Here is a 21217-nt window from a genome sequence, read left to right as displayed (position 1 = left end):
GTTTTCCTTCCCAAGGATGCTGGGCTTTACCCAGCATCTGCTCACATGCTTTGCAAAATGCTCCAGGGCTGTATTTGCTGCATCTCCTGACAAGGGTGAAATGAACAGGGCTGGCCCAAGGCCAAGAGGTTGGTTAAGTTGGGGGAGGGCCCTATGTCCTCAAAAGCACCAGCCCATCTTTGTGCCTTGCTGAAGGAAACAGCCCTGGTTGAGAACCCGTGACTAGCGCTCTGGTTCATAACCAAGGGTGTCATCCAAATCACCTAGTGAGCCTGGTCAATTGCCCAGACCCCACCTTGAACCTATGTGGTGCCCAGAATTCAGTCTGGAGTAGTTGGGCAAGGCTCTATCTTTAAAACTTCCCCCAAGTGACTGATGGCACCTCTAGTTGAGGAAGCCTTCTCACTTCCTTTCCAAATGGAAAGTTACAGAAAACCCAAGTGGACTGCTTTCCCTATGGAGCTATTGGAAGATAGACCTGGGAGAATCCAATTACCCTGCTTGGGATCTGTGGTCCGAGTGGCATCAGCTTCACCACAGGCTTCTCTAGAGCACACCCACTCACAGTAGATGTGAGAAGCAGAGAGAGGACAGGGGAAGCAAAAGATGGTGAGTACGTCTTCCTAGCTGGTCATTAATAGTCCACAGGCATTTATGGGGAGCCTCACATGCGCAAGGCATTGTGGAAGACAGACAAATGAATAGGACCAAACCCCTGCCCCTGGGAGGGACTGCATAAGGTGGCCTTCCCAGTACTCGCCTATCAACAGCACCATAAGAAGGATCAAAATGCAGTGCTAATGGGTTCAAAGAAGACCAATGAGGGCCTATTTCTCCGCGTGTGACCCTGCACTACTCATATGGGTATCACCTGGGTGCAGGTTCATGGCCGTGCCGCAGACTTCGGTGGAATCTGTAGAAGTTGGACACAGGAATCTGCATTTCACCGGGTTCCCCGGGTGATGCAGGAAGTCCAAGCACCACTGATGCCTGAGGTGATTAGGGAAGGCCTCGTGGCGGAGGCGGAGTGCTGCCCGAAACAGCCTCTGAAAGACGGGTAGGATGGTGACCAGGGAAAGCATTCCGGCCAGAACCATGGGGTGAAGGTGGGAAAGCAAAGAGGCAGGCAGCACTGAAGCAGCACCTACTGTGTACCAGGCACCCTTCTACACACACTTACGTATGTCAACTCACGTAATTCCGTGCCAGTCCTATGAGATGAGTGCTGTTCTTATCCTTCCTGTTTTCCAGATGAGGAAACTAAGGCACAGAAAGGCTAAGTGGCATGTCTATGGTCACACGGTGGTAAGTAACAAAGCCAGGATTCCAACCCACGCAGTGCCGGCATATATGTTGGTACATACTGAGATATCATAGCAAATAAGGTTGAAAAAGTAGAGTAGGGCTGAACCACAGAAACCTTTGAATACTAATCTAAGGCAAATGTGGACTTCATGCAACAAGCAGGGGTGAGCCATGGGTGGTTTTTGAGTGAGACAGCAACTTGATTCACCCCACAACTATGGAGTTCTTAACTGTGAGCAGCACCGTGCCCAGTGCTGCGGGGTATATAGCCAGCTTCCAGAGCAGGGTTGGTGGCAGCTGGCAGTGGTCAGTGACTATCCAGGAAGTCCTAACTTGAGTCTCTCTCAGGCTGTGATTCAGAACGTTCTCATGGTCCGTCTAGTCTCTGCCTCGTGGGACAGAGCTGGAAGGCTGTTTGGTTTGGCCAGGGGACGGAAGGCAGAGGCAGCCAAGAAGCACACAGCAAAGGGCAGCGGTGCCTTCGCCTCGCCTTGGCCGTCCCCTCCACCTGGGAGGGGCCTCTTCTAGAGTTAACTTTTCTCATTGCCCTCCAAAGATAGGTTGCTTGTTTAACTAGTTTGCTTTTTTAAAAACAAAAATAATACAGTCATAATAAAAAAATTCAACTACGGACAGAAAAATTAAATAACAGACTAAAGGTCCCCCTCCCAGCTTCTCAGTCTACTCCCCAGAGATAACCAATATTAAATTTCTTGTGCCTCCTTGAAGATTTTTTTTATGTATGTGTACGTGTTTTTGAACATCTCTGAGGTTTATGTGGTTCCATCTTTTGGGAGCTAATTTGTTGTTGACAGTTTTACTTTCTGATTACTTTGTGGAGCTGCAGAGAAACATTAAAGGATGAAAAATGCCATTTTTACCTATAAAGCGGAGCCCCACATTGTGCAGGAGAAAATAAAAGATGATCCCTTTTGTTCTTTTTTACATAAATGGTATCGTACCGTCTAACTTTCCTTGGACATCCTTTTCAACATTAGATTCTACCTTATTCTTCAAAACAGCTGCTTATTATCTCACTGTCTGTATGCATGTACCCTAATTTACCCAACCTCCCCTGTTGAGTAAGTTTTCTCCACTTTTTTGCTATTATAAACAATACAGCAGTGAACATCTCTGTGCACAAAGCCTGTTTGAAGTGGTCCCTCCTCTCCTAGTAGTCACTGCATTCTGTCCTTACCAACTTGCTGTATATGGATTCACCACCAAGCACCTTGCATAAAAAGAACTACTGCCTGGGATTTATTCAATCATCCTGACCAAAGAGTGAGGAAAAGGTATTTAACCAAGTACTGAGCAACAACATGCGCTAGATCCACCTGGGCCGGGCACTACGTGGGGAACAAAAGTAGAAGACAAGGGCTCTGTCCCCAAGGAACTAGGTCTATAGGAAGACAAGACCAATGGCTGCAAAATAGTCAAGATCAAAGAAGGATGCTAAGTAATTCAAAGTCAAATTGTGTGGCTCTGAGGCCTGCAGGAGGGGAATATGAGAACAACCAGATTAGCTTTGAGTTTGAGCTGTAACAGTTTAACTCCCTAAAACATGAAGAGCCTTCCCAAAGAAAATCAAATCTGCATAATTGTTCTGTCTCCCAAATGCTTGTACTCTATTCCTCTGAGCCCAAGCCCGGTTTATTTGCTCCTGCACAACGTAGGGCTCTGCTTTATAGGTGAAAATGGCATTTTCCATCCTTTGATGTTTCTCTACAGCTCCACAAAGAAACCAGAAAATAAAACTGTCAACAACAAATTATCTCCCAGAAAGACGGAACCACAGAAATCTCAGAGATGTTCAAAGACATTTCTTTTCTTGATGGGAACAGGTAGGTCTTAAAAGTGCGAAGTGAGATTTGCAGAACAAGAGTGGGGTAGGGAGTCAGGAAGAGTTCTGTCATACCTGTTCCTTTCAAACCCACTGGTCAGTGATGTTTGGAGTAAGCTTATTTAGAATAGAAATGGAAAGCAAAGACCCACATCCTGTTTCTTCTCATCGGCCACCCTTGGGTATCTTCCCAGCTGGCCAGAGATGACTGGCACAGCCCCCACGGCCTTATTGGATACCTACTCCTGAAGAGTGGACTGGGCTATGATAGACCAAAGGTCTCCTGGGACAGCAGTTGGACCCCCAGGACTGACGATGGCCTTGAGTCTCTTCCAAAAGGCATGGCTAGTGCTGAGTCAGCCTCAGGGGTCTGGAAGCTGCAGGTCAGCCCCAAGATCTACCAGCCCAGGACAGTGAGTCAGCCCATACGCACCCCACATACCCCCACCAAGGAATCAAGTGAGACTACAGCAGATGCTGTAAGTAGAAACAGATTCGAGGTCAGGGAGGAGGTCGGTGGCGTTCAGCCCTGTGGATACTCACAGCCTTGCCCGGTGCAGTTCCTAAGAAGCCCTCTCCACAGATTCGTTCGCTCTTTTTGGCATTTTATAATCTGGCCAGGCAGGGAAGCTAAACAAACTCCACGCATCCAGAACAAGGCAAGACATCACCTCAAGCAGCAAGATTGCTACCCCTGAACATTTAATGATCCAGAAAGGAACAAGGCAGAGCAGCCCCCTGCCTTCTCTCCATATGTCCGCTCAACGTGGGGGCTGCACGTGAGGTCCTGCCCACCGGGTCCCAGACTTCCCCCATGACAAAGCCAGTGCCAAGGGCAATGAGACTGAGGGACTCAGAATAAACAGCACAGGGGCTAACAGCGTGGTCCCATTTTACAGATAAGAAACTGAGGCTCATAGAGGTCAAGCAACTTGCCCAAGGAACTTAATGAGTGGCAGAGCCAGGATTTGAACACAGTGTATGTGACCTCCAAGCCCTGTTCTTAACCATTATGGTACACCACCTCTCTTTACAAAAAGGAGAGTTTTGATTTGAACCTTGCAAGAGAAAAACCTGGTTGGAAGAAGCTAGTAGGCTGCTCCGAGAAAGAATAGCATGTGGAGGAAATAGCATTTGGGAAGGCTCAAGAGCCAGGGATAAGGGCAAAATGCTTGAAAAGACCCAATGCCCAGCCTTCCAGGCACTCAGAAGTGAAGATGAATGGGAAATTAGTATGTGGAGCCCCCAAAGAGAAGACTTTTGTTTTGGCAACCCAGAAACTTGCACCAAGAGCAATTTTGGTCTTACGCCAAGCACTCGCTAGCATGCAGGACTTACACCTGCCAAGGCTGATCGGGCCCCCTAAGTCCCGTGAGAGGCCACAGGGGACGATTCTCCTCTTTCTGAGCAAAGATCCCAGGGAAATGGTGATTCACAGACTTCACTCTGCATTAACTCAGTGCCATGGCAACAGGGCGCCACATCGGGAGCAGATGGTATGGCAGACTGCTCCCGTCACGCGGCGCCTCTTCTGGAAGGCCAGGCCACCTCACCAAACAGGCTGTCCAACTGGCACGGAGTAACACCTGGTAACTATTTACATGGGTCAAAATACGACCAGAGCCAGCAGATGGCAGGGCTGGGCTGAGCCGTGCTAGAGAAGAGGGCTGGTTTAGGTAGCGTCAGAGGAAGGGGCAGCCAACAGCTCCTCAGTGGGCACAGACAAGGCAAAGCATCGCTCTCGCTGCTGCCTGGCATTTCAGCATGGCTGGGAGCGCAGGAAAAGATTCAGCATGAGCAAAGTTGAAATGGTCACAGGCTAATCCCCAGACACTGAGATGGAACGACATTGGACAGACTCCGTCCCTCTCCAACAGGGCAGGTGAGAGAAGTGCCCAGGCTGAGGCACCTGCAGCACCCGGCCACGCTCAGCTCTTCGCTGCCTTCAGTGGGGTAGGAGGGGTGGCACCAAGCCGAGGCGAGCATTCCCTCTGCAGGGTGAGCAGCTCCAAAGCACTACGTTTAAAACCTCAACCAAGATGAGTGGAGAGATGGGGGCCAGGGCGCATGTACTTATCAAATGTATCCCCTGCCCAGCCCTGGCCTTGGTACACAACAGGCAACCAGAGGCATCTGTTGGGATGATTGGAAAGTGTGTGACGCAAATCAACAGGGTGACCTTTGCCTGTGACTGGGTTCGGGGCGTGTATTATTTTTTAAGGCAGGATGCCGGCTATAGAACATTTTGTGAGACATCCTGAGCCCTGACAGCACCAGTGACATTCGGACGTAGTTAGTCCAGGGTGATAAACGGGTGTTTCATTTCCTGCTTTGGAATTCTTTCCAGTCACAAGACCCTCGGTGTCTCCCAGGCCCATGGCCAAAGCCTGGGAGAGAAAGATACTTATGCACGCCCATGTGGACAACAGCGCTCATTTGCCAAATGGAAGGTATTTGGGTTTAGAGTGTTTTCTTCTCCTTTCTCCCTCTTCTCAAGCCCTCTCACCAGGGAAGTTTTTGGAGCGTACCCATCTGCAGTGACAAACGTCAGTCATGGGAGGACCCTGAGCCTTGGCATCAGCACCAGAGTGCTAATAAGTATCTTATTGCCAATAATCCGGAGGTCAACCAGGCTGAAGGCCAAGGAGCCGGAAGGCACACAGCCTCCCAAAATGCGCTCGGACGAGAGTGCCGGGCACTGTCTAGTGACTCTAGAGAATCATTAGAAGCTTCAGGCCAGAGGAGTCAGATAAATAATTATCAGAAAGAATACAGTTTCTGTTTTCATTTTTATTGGGAACCTCAAGGAAAGGGACAGAGATGGATTGATTCCCAAGGCAATCCCTGATGCAGGATCATGACAAGCTTGGAAATTCTGGATGATGACTAGGGGAACTGCGGGCTCAGCATAGCCCATAGTCAAAGGCATTAGGGTTGTTCCGAAAATAGAGACTCAAGTAGCCCTGGAAGATGCCCTTATCCGTGAGAAGAGCACACACCGTGGGATCCTCCTTCATGGCCGCGATCCAGAGCCGGAGGCCTGGGGTGTGGCTCACACAGCTGCAAGACAGGAGAGAAGTGTCAGCACACCACGAAGGCGTCAGGAGCAGGACAGGGACTGCTTTTTTCAGGTTTCCAAGATGTGACGAATGGGTTTATTTGGGGAGTAAAGTTATCTCATTACCAAGTGAACATGAGCATTTGCTGGAGGAAAATCTTATTTTTGGAATGGCTGAACGTGGAGAAGTTGTTGTTGCTTCTAACAATACAGTGAAATGCTTGTGGCCTGGTGCTCTGGGGGAATCATGCCTCTGTGCTTCGTTGTTTATCAGCAAAAAGACAAACCCCTGAAACTGACGCTCCTAGGTCAGCCTCAGAGTTTACTCTAGGGGGGTTGAGAAAAATAAAGACAAGGAGTTTCCAAAATGTGTTTTGTTAATGAATAAAACAATCATGAAACCTTGAACAACAGAGCTGACGGGGCCCTTTCCAAGGCGGATCAGGAAGTTTAAGTCTAGGATGTCTAGCGACCTGCTCAAGAGAATACAAGGGGCAACGGGAGATCCAGGACTAGAGGGGAGGTTCCCTAACCTGGGCCTCAATGCTCTGCCTTCAGAGGAGACAGGTTTTTGTTGTTTTTATGCTTGAGAGTTTCCAATATCCAAATAGGTCATATCTGATCTTCCTTCAGAGAAGGCTAAAGTGGGAAGTGCACAAAAGGACTCTTGGGTGGGCTCCAGCCCATGCTTTGTGAGAACTGGATTCCAGCACCCACCGCGTGGCTGGCCGGGATCAGAGCAGGTATCAGCACACATCCAGCTGCCCTTCTGAGCCTGCAGGTAGCAGAGCCCATGTTCCTCCCAGGACCCTGCCTAGCTGTTTTTCTGCTTTAACTTCTCTACACTTCCATGGGTGTGGTTGCCATTTTGTTTGTTCGTATATTTTCACATCAAGCACATGTTATTTTCAAAATCTTTTTTAAAAACGTCTTCCTATCTGAGGGAAAATTCCTCAGGGAAGTAAGATGTGACTAAGGTCTATGGTGTCTGCTGGGTGGCCCCGCATGGCCAGGTGGAGTGCCACTGAGGGGCTGCAGACAGGTCATCAGTGCGCCGCGCCTGCCCGTGGCTCTCCACCTGCCGTCAGCACCGGCCTGCATGCGAATGAAGCCCCACAGGAGGCCTTTGGGCATCTGGACACAGGGTCTCATCCGCAGAAATATGGGCAGAGCGTGCTTCTGCAGTTGCTGGTAGCAGAGCACAGATGTATTTTGAACAAGGAAGCACATTCTGTGGTTTAGAAACCTGATTCATTTCACGGACACCCTGAGACAAGCCCACAGGGGGCTTAATGGTACACAGGCCTTTGCAACCGCGTTACTCAGTGTGACGCCAGGAATTTACGACAAAAAGTCAAAAGTCTTACTCTGCAATCCCATACACATCCAGACGCTCAAACCAGGGCCAGAGGAGGTAATCGATCATGGATATACAGTCTCCACCAAAGAAGGTGGTGTTCTGATAGTCAAGAATCTACAAACGGAGACAGAGTAAACAAAAGCAAGTTAATTTACACATCTGCTGACATCTTTATAGACACGAAATACAAATATCAAATGAATTCTCAAAGATGGGGAACTAAGGCTTTGATCCTCCTCCCTGTTTGTAGGAGGATTGCATCTTCCTGAGGATTCCTCCACTTCCTTTAGAGTCACACTCCTGGCCACACTCAGCCCCCTCCAACACTGGAGTGATAGCTCCGGTGCGGCTCGTCTGATTGGAGAAATTGGGAGAACAACTAGGCAGAGGTGGCCCAGCCCTTCCCTCTTAGCCGGGAGCCGCTCCTCAGTCACTAAGCCCTCCATGGATGAGCTCAGCCCTGGAGGGGGGAGGCTGATGCTGAAAGCCTTCATTAGGGACCGCTTAGTGCAGTTGTCACCCCCATTCTCCAGGACCCACTCTATCTATAAGAAAAGGGATACTGTCATCTCCATGTGTCTTATTCTTTTGCCTTACTTCTCCATTGGTTCAAAACCAGAGCAGAAAAGAGCAGTGCTATTTACTGGGCTCCCTCAAATCCCAGCTCTGTGGTTCTATCATACTTTCTCTTTTCATTTGAGCTCTTCAAACCTCACATTTGTTGGCCACTCAACATCATCCACTTTTCACGTTAAAATGAAATTTCTTATTCCCAAATGGGACAAAGCACATCAACCCAGAAAGACGGACTATAAAGAAAACAGATAAATTCTCAACAGACAGGTAGCCAAAGACAGCCTCCCCAAAAAGCACCTGCAAATTTAAAAAAGAAAAAGTGCTTAGCAAAAGTTATTGTTGGTCCAGGCCTTCCCAAAGAGAAAAACCTGGTGCCAATTACCTAGTTAAATCAAGCAAGCTGCTCACTTTGACCTAGATAACTCATAGTCAACTAAGTACTTCCCTATAGCCATAGGTCTAGATTGCTGGGCCGCGGTGACTATAGAAGTAAGCTATGCTGGTTTCCATCCCCAGATGTTGGGGCTCTGGTGAGGGACAGAGGGCAAGGGGACCGGAATCAAGCTGAAAATTTGGGTCCCAGTGTAGGGATGGCACTGGCAGCCAGGAGACACCCGGGTTGGCTTCCTCACAGGCCAGACCAGCTTGTTGACGCAGCTGTGGGGTGGTCCAGGTTTGTAGGTAAGAAGGTGAGCTCGGGATCCTGCAGACCTGGGCCTGTGTTGGGCTTCACCTCTCCTTCAACACCGAGCCCAGGGCAACTTACCTCCTCCCCAGGCCTCTATTTTCTCATCTGCAAAACGGTGGGCACGTCAGTACGCACCTCAGAGGTTATGGTGAGGAGTAACACCATCACCACGCATGGTAAAAGTCAAGATGAAACAGATCAACAATCCTTCGCCTGTCCTCCCCTCAAAACACACAAACACTTTCCCTCAGACTTTCTTAGAGCCAAGTGTGGCTGGAGACCACCCACATCAAAACTACGCAGAGTTCTTGACACAGCTGCAGATTCTTAACCCTGCCCCAGACAGGGATTTCTCCACCCATTTCACACTAGGCAAGTCTTAAAATCCCAGTAGAAAAGCTCGCTTCCCATAAACTGGGACAAAGTGCTGACTCCGTTAAAGATGCCTCCCAATGATTTAGGAGAACATCCTGGCCAGGCCTCCTGGGAGGTTTGCTGAAGTCTTAGGCTTCTCAATGGGATAGTTCCCTTCTATGCAAACCTGGTACCTTCCAGATACGTCAAATTACTTTTCCTTAGAATCCCAGAACATCAGGACTGGAAGGGCCCTTGAAACTAATCTAGTGTGATTTCCTCAGTTTACAATGCTCAGTAGACAAGGGATTCGAGGTCCAGTGTAAAAAAAAAAAAAAAATCTGTACAACAACATATTAATATGAAAAATAATAAAATGCTAAGTTCCAGGGGAACCAAAAGCTGGAACAGAAGGTCAAAACCAGGAAGGAAAATGGTATCAAGATCTCAAGTCACAGGTCCTGCAGAGTTCCTTCAATGAAGCTTTGAATTTGACTCTTGAGTTTCCTGGCAGCCGAAGTAGAGAGGAAAACATGTTGGTGGGCTGATTCTTGTTGTCTCCCACGTGGAAGCACAGGGTTCCCCCCTCTTTACAGAGAAGGAAACCCAGTCCCAAGGGGGTAAAGGGACTCTCTGGTTAGTGCCAGAACTAAGACACAAACAACATTCTCCTAACCCCCAGAACCCCATGTCATTCAGCGTGACATATGTATTTATGAGGACACTAATCACAGAAGCTTCCCCAAGTCTCTTGTGAATTCTTTACTTGTCCTTTAAATTTCAGTTGACAGTAAACAGCTTGGAACCAGCAAACTCTAAAAGCTTTTACTTCCCTACAGCCAAGGACTGGCTCAGCTCTGAGCCTCTCTGTGGGAAGAACTGCCTCCTCAATCTTCCTCTTTCTTACTCTCTGAATTGGGAGCTCCTGCCAAAGCACCTACCTGGCGGAGAGGTGAGACACGCCACCGCAGTCATGGTGGAAGAGCGTATCAGAATTCCCTCCTTCCTGTCTTAGTCCATGGGTAAGCAGTTCTTCAGGGAATTTTACTAACATAGTGCTTTTCTCTTCTCGGTTTAAACTAAGTCCCTGCATTTACAGCCAGTTAGCTCTTCTGAAAAAATTTTAGTATAGAGCTAGAGGTAAAATAAACTGACAGTCTGAACTTCCAATGTCTTATCTTTCCTAAGTGTTTCATCATCAGAAATGGAACGAGAAGTTGACGTTAGATTTCCACCACTGAGCGGGGATTATGTTAATGTACAATGTCATTTTAAAGAACTCTGTGTTGAATTCTCCCCCCTGATTCGACGTCACATAGATGATAGTGGCCATTCTTAATGTTGAGTAGCTTTCTTCCCAGTGGAATCCTCATTCTCAGAACTACTGTCCTTGCTATCACCTGGCAAAGCAAAACAGCCTGTTTGCAAGGTGCTTTTCTTCTGGTGCCCCAGACATCCCCTGTAAGGCCTCTACAGATGGCCAGGGGAGGGAGCTGAGGCTCTACCTCCCAGCCCTCAGATCTTCTGAAAGCATTTACACACCTTCAATTCAGGTCTGAGGGTTCAAGAGGTTTGTTGACATCTTTAGGACCCTCAATGGAAAAGCTCCTTTCTAATGCAAACATGGTACCTTCCAGAGGTGTAACATTACTTTTCCCTTAGAATCCTAGATATTTTGCAAAAAAAGGTGTTTCATATTCTGGAATATTAGAAAAATCTATTTTAAATCTTTCTGTTCTCCAATTTACAGAAAGATGGGAGTACGGACCTGGTGAGGGGTAACGAGTGAGCCGTGCAGATGAAGAGGGAGGGACCGTTTGCTATGAGGAAGGGACACTATTTCCATCCCTGAACGTGGAAAGGCCCCCTCCGCTTCTGCGACGGCCTCTCGGGCGCCACCAGGGGGCCGAAAGGAGAACGTCAGCATCTTGAGGTAAGAGAGGAGGAAGCGCGCAGGGCTCCCCCTGGTGGTGGCAGTGGCGAGGCGCACTGGCCGTGGTTCCCGGGAAAGCTCGACAAGGGGAAAAAGGAATCTGGAAGATTTTTGCGAGAGATGCAAGATCACAAAGAGAAGCGAATCCCAGACTTCTCTAACCAGGCATTCTAACAGCTCTAGTCTAAGATCTTGGACTGACTCTCAGATGCAGCCTCAATAATTGACCTTCAAACCTGGAAGCGGCTGCCTGCCCTTCACCACCTTTTTCAAGCCATTGCGGAGAAATGCCTGGCCTCCAATCCTAAAACCGTGCGGTGGCTCCCAGTGGGCGCTGCTGGACTTGCTGGAGGAGGAAGAAAGCGTTTTTTCTTGATAAAAATAATTCTTAAAAAGCAGAAGCCCCCCACCTACCTTCAGTCCCCGCAAAAAGACACAGAGCCACCTGCCCAGTACATCGGGAATACGGGCTCTTTTCCAGAAGCAGCAGAAAAGGACTCAACTCCAGGGTGGAAATTTTTCGAGTTCATCAAAGATAAGTGGAGATTCTCAAGATTTCAAATTTCAGGTCCCTGCTACACTGACTTAGCTGAAGGTGACTTAATGATGTGATGAACCAATTCCTCGCAAAACAAACCCAGGCTATAGAACAAACCTAGGGCATATTTAAGACCATTTTCTCTTCTGGGAAAAGCCTTAGAAGTAGGGTTTGCTGCAGAACATGCCCCTCCTGCTGCGGATGGAGTGCGACCTAGATTCTCCCATGAGGATGCAGACAGAATACAACCTGTCAACAACTGAGGATTAAAGGACCACTCTGAAAATTCAGTGCTGGAATTTTTTTAAATGAGCTTAATTCTTTTGTTCAAAATATATTTGTACGATAGTAGAGGGAAAAGCAAGTAGAGTAATGCTTGACCAGTCCAATATCTATAAAGTGATGGATAGTGGATGGAAATATTAATGAAATATTAATGAATATTTACCAAATCTCCCCTCCCCCCTCCACCCTATTGCTGGGCTGAACATTGAGCGTGCCACCTTCCTGCTTGGTAGCCTTCAAATTATTCCCCGTCAACTGTGGCATAAAGTACAAATTCCAGTTTCTATAGCAAAGATAAAGGAAGTCAAAGAATCACCTTCCAGATTTTTCTAGAGGCAAAGGGCACGTAGCTCCATTCCTGCCAGGTTAATGAAGAACCTGCTGGCAGAGATTGCTCCTGCCCACTTTCCCTTCTTTCTTAATTACAGATCCCTGATTTTGTTCAGGGTTTCCCAGCTAGAAGACTAAATTTCCTAGCCTCCCCTGTGGATAGTTATGACTCTACAACTAAGTTCTGGCCAATGAAATGTAAACAGTCACTGGGTAGAATTTCTGGGGAAGCCCTTTAAAAGGGCATGGCTGTTTGTCTTTTTTCTTTTTTTTTTTTTTTTTTCCTTTCTGCTCTCCTTTCCAGAGCCTGGAACTTGGATGTGATGGCTGCAGTTCCAGCAGCTACCTTGTCATTCTGAGGATGAAAGCCTTGCACTGAGGCAATAGAGAGAAAGGACCTCAGTCCCTGGTAACTTCATAAAGAAGCCACCTAAATAGCCCTGAACTGCCTACCTCTGGCTTTTTTATGTGGGAGAATAAACCATTATAACATAAATTTACAGCAGTTAGGCAGCCAAACACAATTTCTAACCAATCCAGACCCTGGCCTCGTTGGCAGAAGCTACAGAAGCCCTGAAAAGATACTTAGGAATGTGGTGACTCCAGGGAAGGAAGAAATTCACCACACATCCTCCCCCACTCCTTGCCAGATTTTCCAGAATAATCCCAGAGCAGGTTAGTGGAGGGCAAGCATGCACAAGTTAACATCAGATGACTAGATGCTGAACTTATCAAAGTCTGGCAGAAAGAATAAGCCTGTGAAAGCAGAAGGTATCAGCATGGCCAGTTTAGCAACCCCACGTGGCTTCCTCCATTGCCTCTGGCCAGGAGAAGGGCCCCTTTTTGTACCTTTTCCAGGTTGCAGAACTCCTGACGCAGGGCTATCTTCAGATCACTGCACTCCCTCCTGCATCTCAACGCTACCAGGCACTCCTTGGTCAACTGTGGGACCTGATCAGAGGACACAGATTCTTAGTGGAGAAGTCTGCAGGAACTTCATGCTCCCACTCTGCCTACAAATGCGGAGTAGCTTTGTATTAATGATTCAGACGGAACAGGCTGACACCCTCATACGGACTCCCCAGCTCCCTGCGAGGGGTACTGTGTTATCTCTGTGCTTCCAGGAATCTATTTCTCACAGAACCCTACTAAAAGGAGGTGCTTTCACAGGGCTGCTCCAGTGCTGTTTACTTATCAGCTGCTTCCATGGTGTACATTCTTAGGTGGACACTTAACCTCTCTAGGCCTCAGTATTCTCATCTGAAAAATGGATACAAGAGCAGTACCCACCTCAAAGAGCATTTGTAGGGTTAAATGAGTTAGCCTCTACAGAGTAGTTAGGACAGTGCTTGGCATATCACAAGTGCTCGATATATGTCAGCTATTAATATCATTGAGTTATTTGTACTTCTTTTCAAAGGGATCTAAAAATTTCTCCATCCCTTTTTCTCTTACTGTCAACAGCTGCCCTCTTTTCTCTATTCTTCACATTTCCTGGACAGCACTCTTGCCCCTATACAGGGCAATCCCCTTCCATGCACAGTCTTCTTTACATTCCAGTATTTTGTATCTGAAGCCTGATAAATATTCCCTTTAAAGGATCACCAGTTTTCAGTTCTTTCAATATTCCTGTGTCAAGTCACATCGTCATTTGACATGTCCTAACCATACCTCCTGAGACTGCTAGTTGAAACGGAAAAGTATCCTAGTAGTTACGCCTTTAACCTTTAATATCAGTGGTCAAGGCTGGGCGCAGTGGCTCATCCCTATAATCCCAGCATTTTGGGAGGCCACAGAGGGAGGATCGCTTGAGGCCAGGAGTTTGAGACCAGCCTGGGCAACACAGCAAGACCTCATCTCTACGAAAAAAAAAATTTAAAAATTAGCCAGGTGTGGTAGCATGCACCTATAGTCCTAGCTACTCAGGAGGCTGAGCCAGCAGGATCGCTTGAGCCTGGGAGTTGGAGGCTACAGTGAGCTGTGATTGCCCTACTACCCTTCTGCCTGGGCAATAGATGATTTGACTTTAAAGTGGGTTGATGTTTGGGAAAGACATACAAAATAAAATACAGTGTAAGTGGCTTTTTAAATTGAATATACCTTACAGAATAGCTCCAATAACATCTTCTGGCGAGCTCGTTCATAAGGGTCACATGGAAACAGCTTCCTTCCGGGATAAGCGTCATCCAGGTACTCACAAGCAATGACAGATTCGTAGATCAGTTGACATTGGCTGGTCTCCAGGACAGGAATTTGGCCAAAAGGGTGCTTTGTATAGTACCATTCAGGCTTGTTTCTCAGGTTAATGTTGATAATTTCATGACTTAAAGGCAAAAGGAAAACGAGACAGAACAAAAATGAGAGGCGTGTGTAGGCAGATGCTCTTCCTGAAAGCAGAGACAATTTATAAAGCTAGTTTTTTTAAGTTTAAGTTTTGTATAAAATATGAAACATCATCATCTTCATTCCCGCAGTAAGGTGTGTTGGACGACCTCTAGGTCTGTCTCATTTATTCCCCGTGATTCCCAGGGAGAATTCCCTGTTTACCTCGTAGGAAATCAGGCTGCAGGAGGTTGAATCCCTCGCAAGGGTAGCAGAGCCAAGGTCAGAGCCAGGCGGGCTGACTCAGAGCTCACACCTTAGCCACTGCATTTGGGAATTAAGTACATTTTAAAGCTTGAAACTACACATCTGGTACTAAGAGGTCCCAATAGAACATGGTAAATGTTAACAGTTAGGGGCACATGTTCTGGCGTCACACTGGACTGTCTAGCTTGGGACCTTAGCCAAGTCGCTAACCTCTCTGTGCTCAGTGTCCTTAACTGTAAAATGGGGGCTAGTAATTGTACCATATCTTAGCATGGCCGTGATGACCAAATAAGTGAATGTGTATGAAGTGTTTAGGACAGTGCCTAGTACATAAGCAGGTAATAACTTCTTCATTCCTCTTCTTAATCATTACTGTAAGTTCTGATAATAATGTTAGGAAGAGTTGAGTAACTATAAAGTTACCAGAGGCATGCACACATGTTTTAAAAGATTAAAGGAAACAAATTGGGAACATTCTTTGCTCAGTGTAGGAGACTGTCTTAAAACATAAAGGGGTGAGCCTCAACCAGAAGTGATTTTTGCCCCATCCCCACCCCCAAGGGACATATGACAATGTCTAGAGACCTTTTTTGGTTGTCACAACTAGGAATAGGGGTGGAATTTTCTGGCTATCTAACAGGTAGAGCCAGAGATACTGCTAAATATCAAATAATGCACAGGACGGCACCTATCCCTCCTCCTGAACAAAGAATTATCTTGTCCAAAATGTCAGTAGTGCCAAAGGTAGAAATCTTGCCCTAAAGAAATGTTTACATCAGTTCCTAAGCTGACAATTTGTCACCAAATGGTAAAAATATCCAGTTATTGTTATTTTTCTCAGAAACCAGGTAACCTGGCCAGGTGCGGTGGCTCACGCCTGTAATCCTAGCACTCTGGGAGGCCGAGGCAGGAGGATCACTCGTGGTCAGGAGTTTGAGACCAGCCTGAGCAAGAGCGAGACCCCGTCTCTACTAAAAAAATAGAAAGAAATTAGCTGGACAACTAACAATATAAACAAAAAAATTAGCCGGGCATGATGGCGCATGCCTGTAGTCCAGCTACTTGGGAGGCTGAGGCAGGAGGATCGCTTGAGCCCAGGAATTGGAGGTTGTTGTGAGCTATGATAACGTCACTGCACTCTGCCCAGGGCAACAGAGTGAGACTCTGTCTCCAATAAAAAAATAAATAAATTTAAATTTATTTAAAATAAATAAAAGTAATATTAAAAAAAAAAAAAAAAAGAAACCAGGTAACCTTAGGGCCAACTTGATTTGAGCAAAAGGGAAGAATCTGGAAATATATGCCCCATACACTTAACAAGGCAGAATGACATGAGTTTATTTAAAACATCTCTATATCAGTCTCTGTATTTCTCTGACATGAGTCTGCAACTCTGAAGTCACCCCCAGTGATGGACTCTTCAAGACAAGACTCAGAAGCCTGGAGTAACATTCTCAGCTCCAGCTTGGAAGGCAGCTGCCCTATGCAGTCCACACCCCTGCAAAGTTGCTCTACCTTCCAAATCCAGACCCGTGGAAACCAGTCTTCCAAAATTCCTTCTCCAAGGATATGTACCCACTTCTCAGGTATGGTGGAACCTTCCAGACAGCTCTTAGTGGCAGTTCTTTCTATTTCATTGTTTGGAACCATTTGTTCATTCATTCAACAAATATTTTTTGAGCACTTACTATGTGCCAGGCTGTCTTCTTGGCCATGAATAAAAGAGACAAAGTCCCTACGCTGCAGAACTCATACTTGGAGGGAGGGTAGAATGTGTGTGTGTGTTGGAGGGGGAACAGAGGGAGTAGAGGTGGCGAAAGATGGATGAACAAATAAGACAATGTGGGATGCAGCAAGTGCAATAAAGAAAGAACAGAGTTGACCTAAGGTGCCTGGGGTGCGGGTGGGGGCCCACATTCAATGGAGCAGCCAGGGGAGTCCTCTGTAGCCTTGGCTGTGTCCTTGCTAAACCAGCATTATGGGAGGGACCCAGTTCACCAGCCCATCATTCGGTTTACTCTGCACTGGCCTAAAAGTGCAATACACATATGTGACTTGGAAAGGAGCTTTGCATTTCAGGAGAGCCCAACAAAAAAAAAGAAAAGAAAAGCCCAGCCCTTACTAACCATTTATTGGCTTTGCCTTGGAAGAAAGGGAGAGTGAGCCCCTTCTAAAATCTGAGCAGAGCGCCCCAGATTTTAAACATTCCCCCCACACCTGGGGGGGCGGCTTGCTCAGGGAGGGCGTGGCTCCAGCTTCTCACCTGATGCCTTTGGCCCTGAGGACAAGACGCGTCCTGTGCGAATATGGGCAGAACCTCATGCTGTAGATGCGGATCAGTCCCTCCGGGACCGGCCCTGGGGGGCAGCTTCCTGCAGGGCGGCAGAAGGGGGAGCGGGAATGACAGGCTGCTTAGCCACTCACTTCCCCCATCCCAGGGGAACTGTGCAAGCTCCCACCCTCTCCCAAGTCCCAGAGAGGCCACTTGGCACTTGGCTTTTGTGCAGGGAGCCCTCCAAGTCCCTCCCCGCCCCGCTGGCCTGCGAGCCAAGGCCAGAAAGCCCCTTCTCCGAGCCAACATCCCCAGTTACGCGTGCTCCCAGCCCGCGGACCCCCGTCGAGGACTCACCTTTCCCCAAAGCCTTGGTCCCATCCCCAGGCATCTCCAGGCTCCTCCGCAGGCAGGCTCCAGGGACAGGTGGGCTCAGGCGCGGTCCTCCTGCCCCAAATTCAATATTTGAAGGAAGGGCTCGGGCGGGGCAGAGGGGAAGAGATCTGGGGCAGGAACTAGGATAACTAAACCTAGGGAGACATCGCCCCCGCTTCAACCAATAGCCCAGAGATGCAGGGGCCACTTGCATCGATCTTCCATCTACATGAGGTAAGGGAGGTAGCTGGCCTTGGCTTTGACCTGGTAAGCTAAGATCCTGAATTTCAGCAGGTGGAAAAATAATTCCTTCAATTTTCAGGATTGAGCTGAAGTGGGAATTGCTTATAAATTCATTTGATGGAATTTATAGGTAATGAAGGGAAGAAAAGTATTTTATGTGTCTCACTCACACGGACTAAATTTGATTGCCACACACAACAAATTAGTCAGGCAGCTAGTATTATTCCTATATTACAAAATAGAAAACAGCTTCAGAAAAATAAAATTATTTGCCCAAAGTGACCAGCTAGTAGGGTTGAAGAACTTTAAACGTCCAAAGCCTGACTCTATGTCTTGGCCTCTAGAGCTGATAACAGTGTGGAGAGAAAAGGACATAACAGCAGGAAAAAATACAGCACATAATAGCTGCTCAACAAATGTTATTTGAATCTAAACATCTTTAATTAAAATGCCAGAACCAAACTGTATACTTTATGAATGGGCACCTTCTGCCCTTTGGAGTTCCAATCTACCCAGAACTTCTTTGTTAACAGTGCTAACATTTTTTGCTACTGAATAAGAATCTTTGAAAATCTTCAGAATAGTGACTCAACTATATATATATACATATATATATATATATTTTTTTTTTTTTTTTTTTGAGACAGAGTCTCGCTCTGTTGCCCAGGCTAGAGTGAGTGCCATGGCATCAGCCTAGCTCACAGCAACCTCAAACTCCTAGCCTGAAGCGATCCTCCTGCCTCAGCCTCCCGAGTAGCTGGGACTACAGGCATGCACCACCATGCCCAGCTAATTTTTTCTATATATATATTTTAGTTGGCCAGATAATTTCTTTCTATTTTTAATAGAGACGGGGTCTCGCTCTTGCTCAGGCTGGTCTCGAACTCCTGACCTCAAGCGATCCACCCGCCTCGGCCTCCCAGAGTGCTAGGATTACAAGCATGAGCCACTGCGCCCGGCCTCAACTATATTTTTTGCTAAGTCATTCAGTGATTTCATGTGAGATAAGCTTAGATAATAGTATGTGTTGTCATTATATAGGAATTGAGGAATGGCAAGAATGTTTAAATAAATGTTCCCTGAACAGAAAATGCCAATATGTCAGCAAGAAATCTGGTTGTTGGAAAAGACAAATTGGCTCTTGACTTGTTATGCCAACAGCTTTTCATTTTGGAAGATAAAGTGACAGAATAACTACTACTCAGGAGCTAATTTTGATCAAAAAGGACACACTTGGGTGCTAAAATAGAAGCAAGAAACATAACCATGTCACGTTAGAGCCCTGGTAGATAAGGAAATGATTTCTGGGCAGACAAATGTATCCTTCACATAAAGAAAGCAGATTCTAAAGAGTTGAGAGAAATACATCCATAATCTAAAAAGGAAGACCACAAGAGGAATGCAAAATCTCAAAATCAAAATAAATTATTGCTAACATGTATTTGGTACCTTATGTGTATTAATCCATTTAATCCTTAAAAATAGACCTATAAAGTGTTCTATGGCTATCCCATTTTAAAAGATGAGTAAACTGAGGTGAGCAAGGTTCAGTACTTGTCAAAAGCCTCATAACTACTAAGTAGAAGAGGAGGATTAGGAACCCTGGAATTGGACTCCAGGGACAAAACTCTCAACCAGTATCTTAGTCTATACTAAACACAATGGACTGAATGGTTGGTAAACTTCTTTCTGGATAGTAAATATTTTAGGCTTTTCAGACCATCTGGTCTCAACTACTCAACTCTACCCTAGTAGTGTAAAAACAGACATAGATCATATATATATAAACTAGTGGATGTGGCTGTGTTCCAATAAAACTCTATTATGGACAATGAATTTGATTCATATATATATATATATATATTTTTTTTTTTTTTTTTTTTGAGACAGAGTCTCACTCTGTTGCCCAGGCTAGAGTGAGTGCCGTGGCGTCAGCCTAGCTCACAGCAACCTCAAACTCCTGAACTCAAGCGATCCTCCTGTCTCAGCCTCCCGAGTAGCTGGGACTACAGGCATGCGCCACCATGCCCGGCTAATTTTTTCTATATATATTTTTAGCTGTCCATATAATTTCTTTCTATTTTTAATAGAGATGGGGTCTCGCTCTTGCTCAGGCTGGTCTCGAACTCCTGAGCTCAAACAATCCGCCCACCTCGGCCTCCCAGAGTGCTAGGATTACAGGCGTGAGCCACCGCGCCTGGCCGATTCATATATATTTTTAATAACCTTTATTTTTAGAGCAATTTTGGGTCCACAGCAAAATTGAGCAGAAGATATAGAGATTTCCCATATACCTTGTGCCCCACACGTGCACAGACTTCCTACTATCAACATCACAACCAGAGTGATACATTAGTTACAATCGATGAAACTACATTGACACATTATTACCCTAAGTCCATAGTTTACACTAGGGCTCACTCTTGGTGAATTTTACATAATTTTCACACGTCACAAATTATAATTTGTACTCTGACATTTTTTAACCATTTAAAAATGTAAATACCATGCTTAGCTCTCAGGCTGTACAAAAACCAGCTGTTGGCTGGATTTAGCCAGATGGCCATATTGTGCCCATCCGTGGTCTATATTACTATGACTCAATTAGCAATGGCCAAACTGGGACTTCCATTTGTAAATTTGAAGGATCTTGCACCCACCTTTCTACTGTGCCAAAAGAAGACATATTTCCAAGTCTTTTTTTCCGCATTGCTACCCTTTAGAGGAAACCAACTCTGAGAGTTGGAAAATGTTGTTTATTAATAAAAGCGTACTTTATGTGAGAAGTCAAGTTCTGAAATGCAAGTCAACTTAGTGTCCTTAGGGGAGAAAAGACAAAGGGATGGAAACTGTTCTTCTTCCTCTGAAGGGAAGCAATATAGTGAGTGTCAAGATTCTCAGAACAGACCCTGGAGCCAGATGGGCTGATTTTGAGACCTGGCTCTGGCACTTAGGCAAGCTATCTAATGTTTTTTCCTTTCACCTTCATCACTTGCAAAATGAGAACACTCATAGTACCTACCTGATGGGCTTGTTATATTGAATCAAATGGTACAGGGCATCATTAGTATAGTAAGACCTCAGTGTGTTTCAAAATTAATGAAAAATGCTAGTGAATAAGAACACATTTTTAATAACATAATGCATTCCAGTTTTGTTTCTATAAAGATGAAACACACCACAATTCAGCTTTGCCAAGCACATTAGAATAAACATTCAACTCACAATACTTATGTCACCAGTTACCAGTTTAATGCCAATTGAATGCTGGGGGCTATATTTCAATAATGTGGTTTTTAATCTTACCCACAAACACTAGTTTCCCTAGAAAGATTTAATTATGACCTTTAAGCTTATCCCTACTTCCTTTTTAAGACCCAGTAGGTACCTCTTTGAAATCCTCTTTACAAACTTTCCTTCTATGTTTTTATTTCATGTTTATACCTCTGTTATACTAACTCACTCAAG

At 46.1% G+C, this 21217-nt stretch overlaps 1 protein-coding gene across 2 annotated transcripts; it reads right to left on the bottom strand.

The window, feature by feature from the left end:
* Positions 1 to 6051: 6051 nt before the first annotated feature.
* GSTO2 (glutathione S-transferase omega 2) lies at positions 6052 to 17522 on the bottom strand. 2 transcript variants are annotated; one of them, XM_069460571.1, is made up of 6 exons: positions 17489 to 17522; positions 17123 to 17231; positions 14371 to 14593; positions 13120 to 13221; positions 7574 to 7680; positions 6052 to 6208 (listed from the first exon to the last, which is right to left on the bottom strand). In XM_069460571.1, the coding sequence occupies exons 1-6, from the start codon at positions 17520 to 17522 to the stop codon at positions 6052 to 6054; spliced, it is 732 nt and encodes a 243-aa protein (XP_069316672.1). The 2 variants fall into 2 exon arrangements, with proteins under 2 accessions (XP_069316672.1, XP_069316673.1); XM_069460572.1 differs by lacking the exon at positions 13120 to 13221.
* Positions 17523 to 21217: the final 3695 nt, after the last annotated feature.

This window comes from Eulemur rufifrons, chromosome 28 (assembly GCF_041146395.1).
Source record: "Eulemur rufifrons isolate Redbay chromosome 28, OSU_ERuf_1, whole genome shotgun sequence".
Lineage (NCBI taxonomy): Eukaryota > Metazoa > Chordata > Mammalia > Primates > Lemuridae > Eulemur > Eulemur rufifrons.
This window is presented reverse-complemented; position numbering and strand designations above follow the sequence as displayed.

Coding starts and splice junctions, on each gene's coding strand:
- GSTO2 (XM_069460571.1), bottom strand. CDS start 17,522: ATGCCTGGGGATGGGACCAAGGCTTTGGGGAAAG. Junction 13,222..14,370: donor TATTGGAGCTATTCTGTAAG/GTATATTCAATT, acceptor TCCTCTGATCAG/GTCCCACAGTTGACCAAGGA. Junction 7,681..13,119: donor AGTTCTGCAACCTGGAAAAG/GTACAAAAAGGG, acceptor CTCCGTTTGTAG/ATTCTTGACTATCAGAACAC.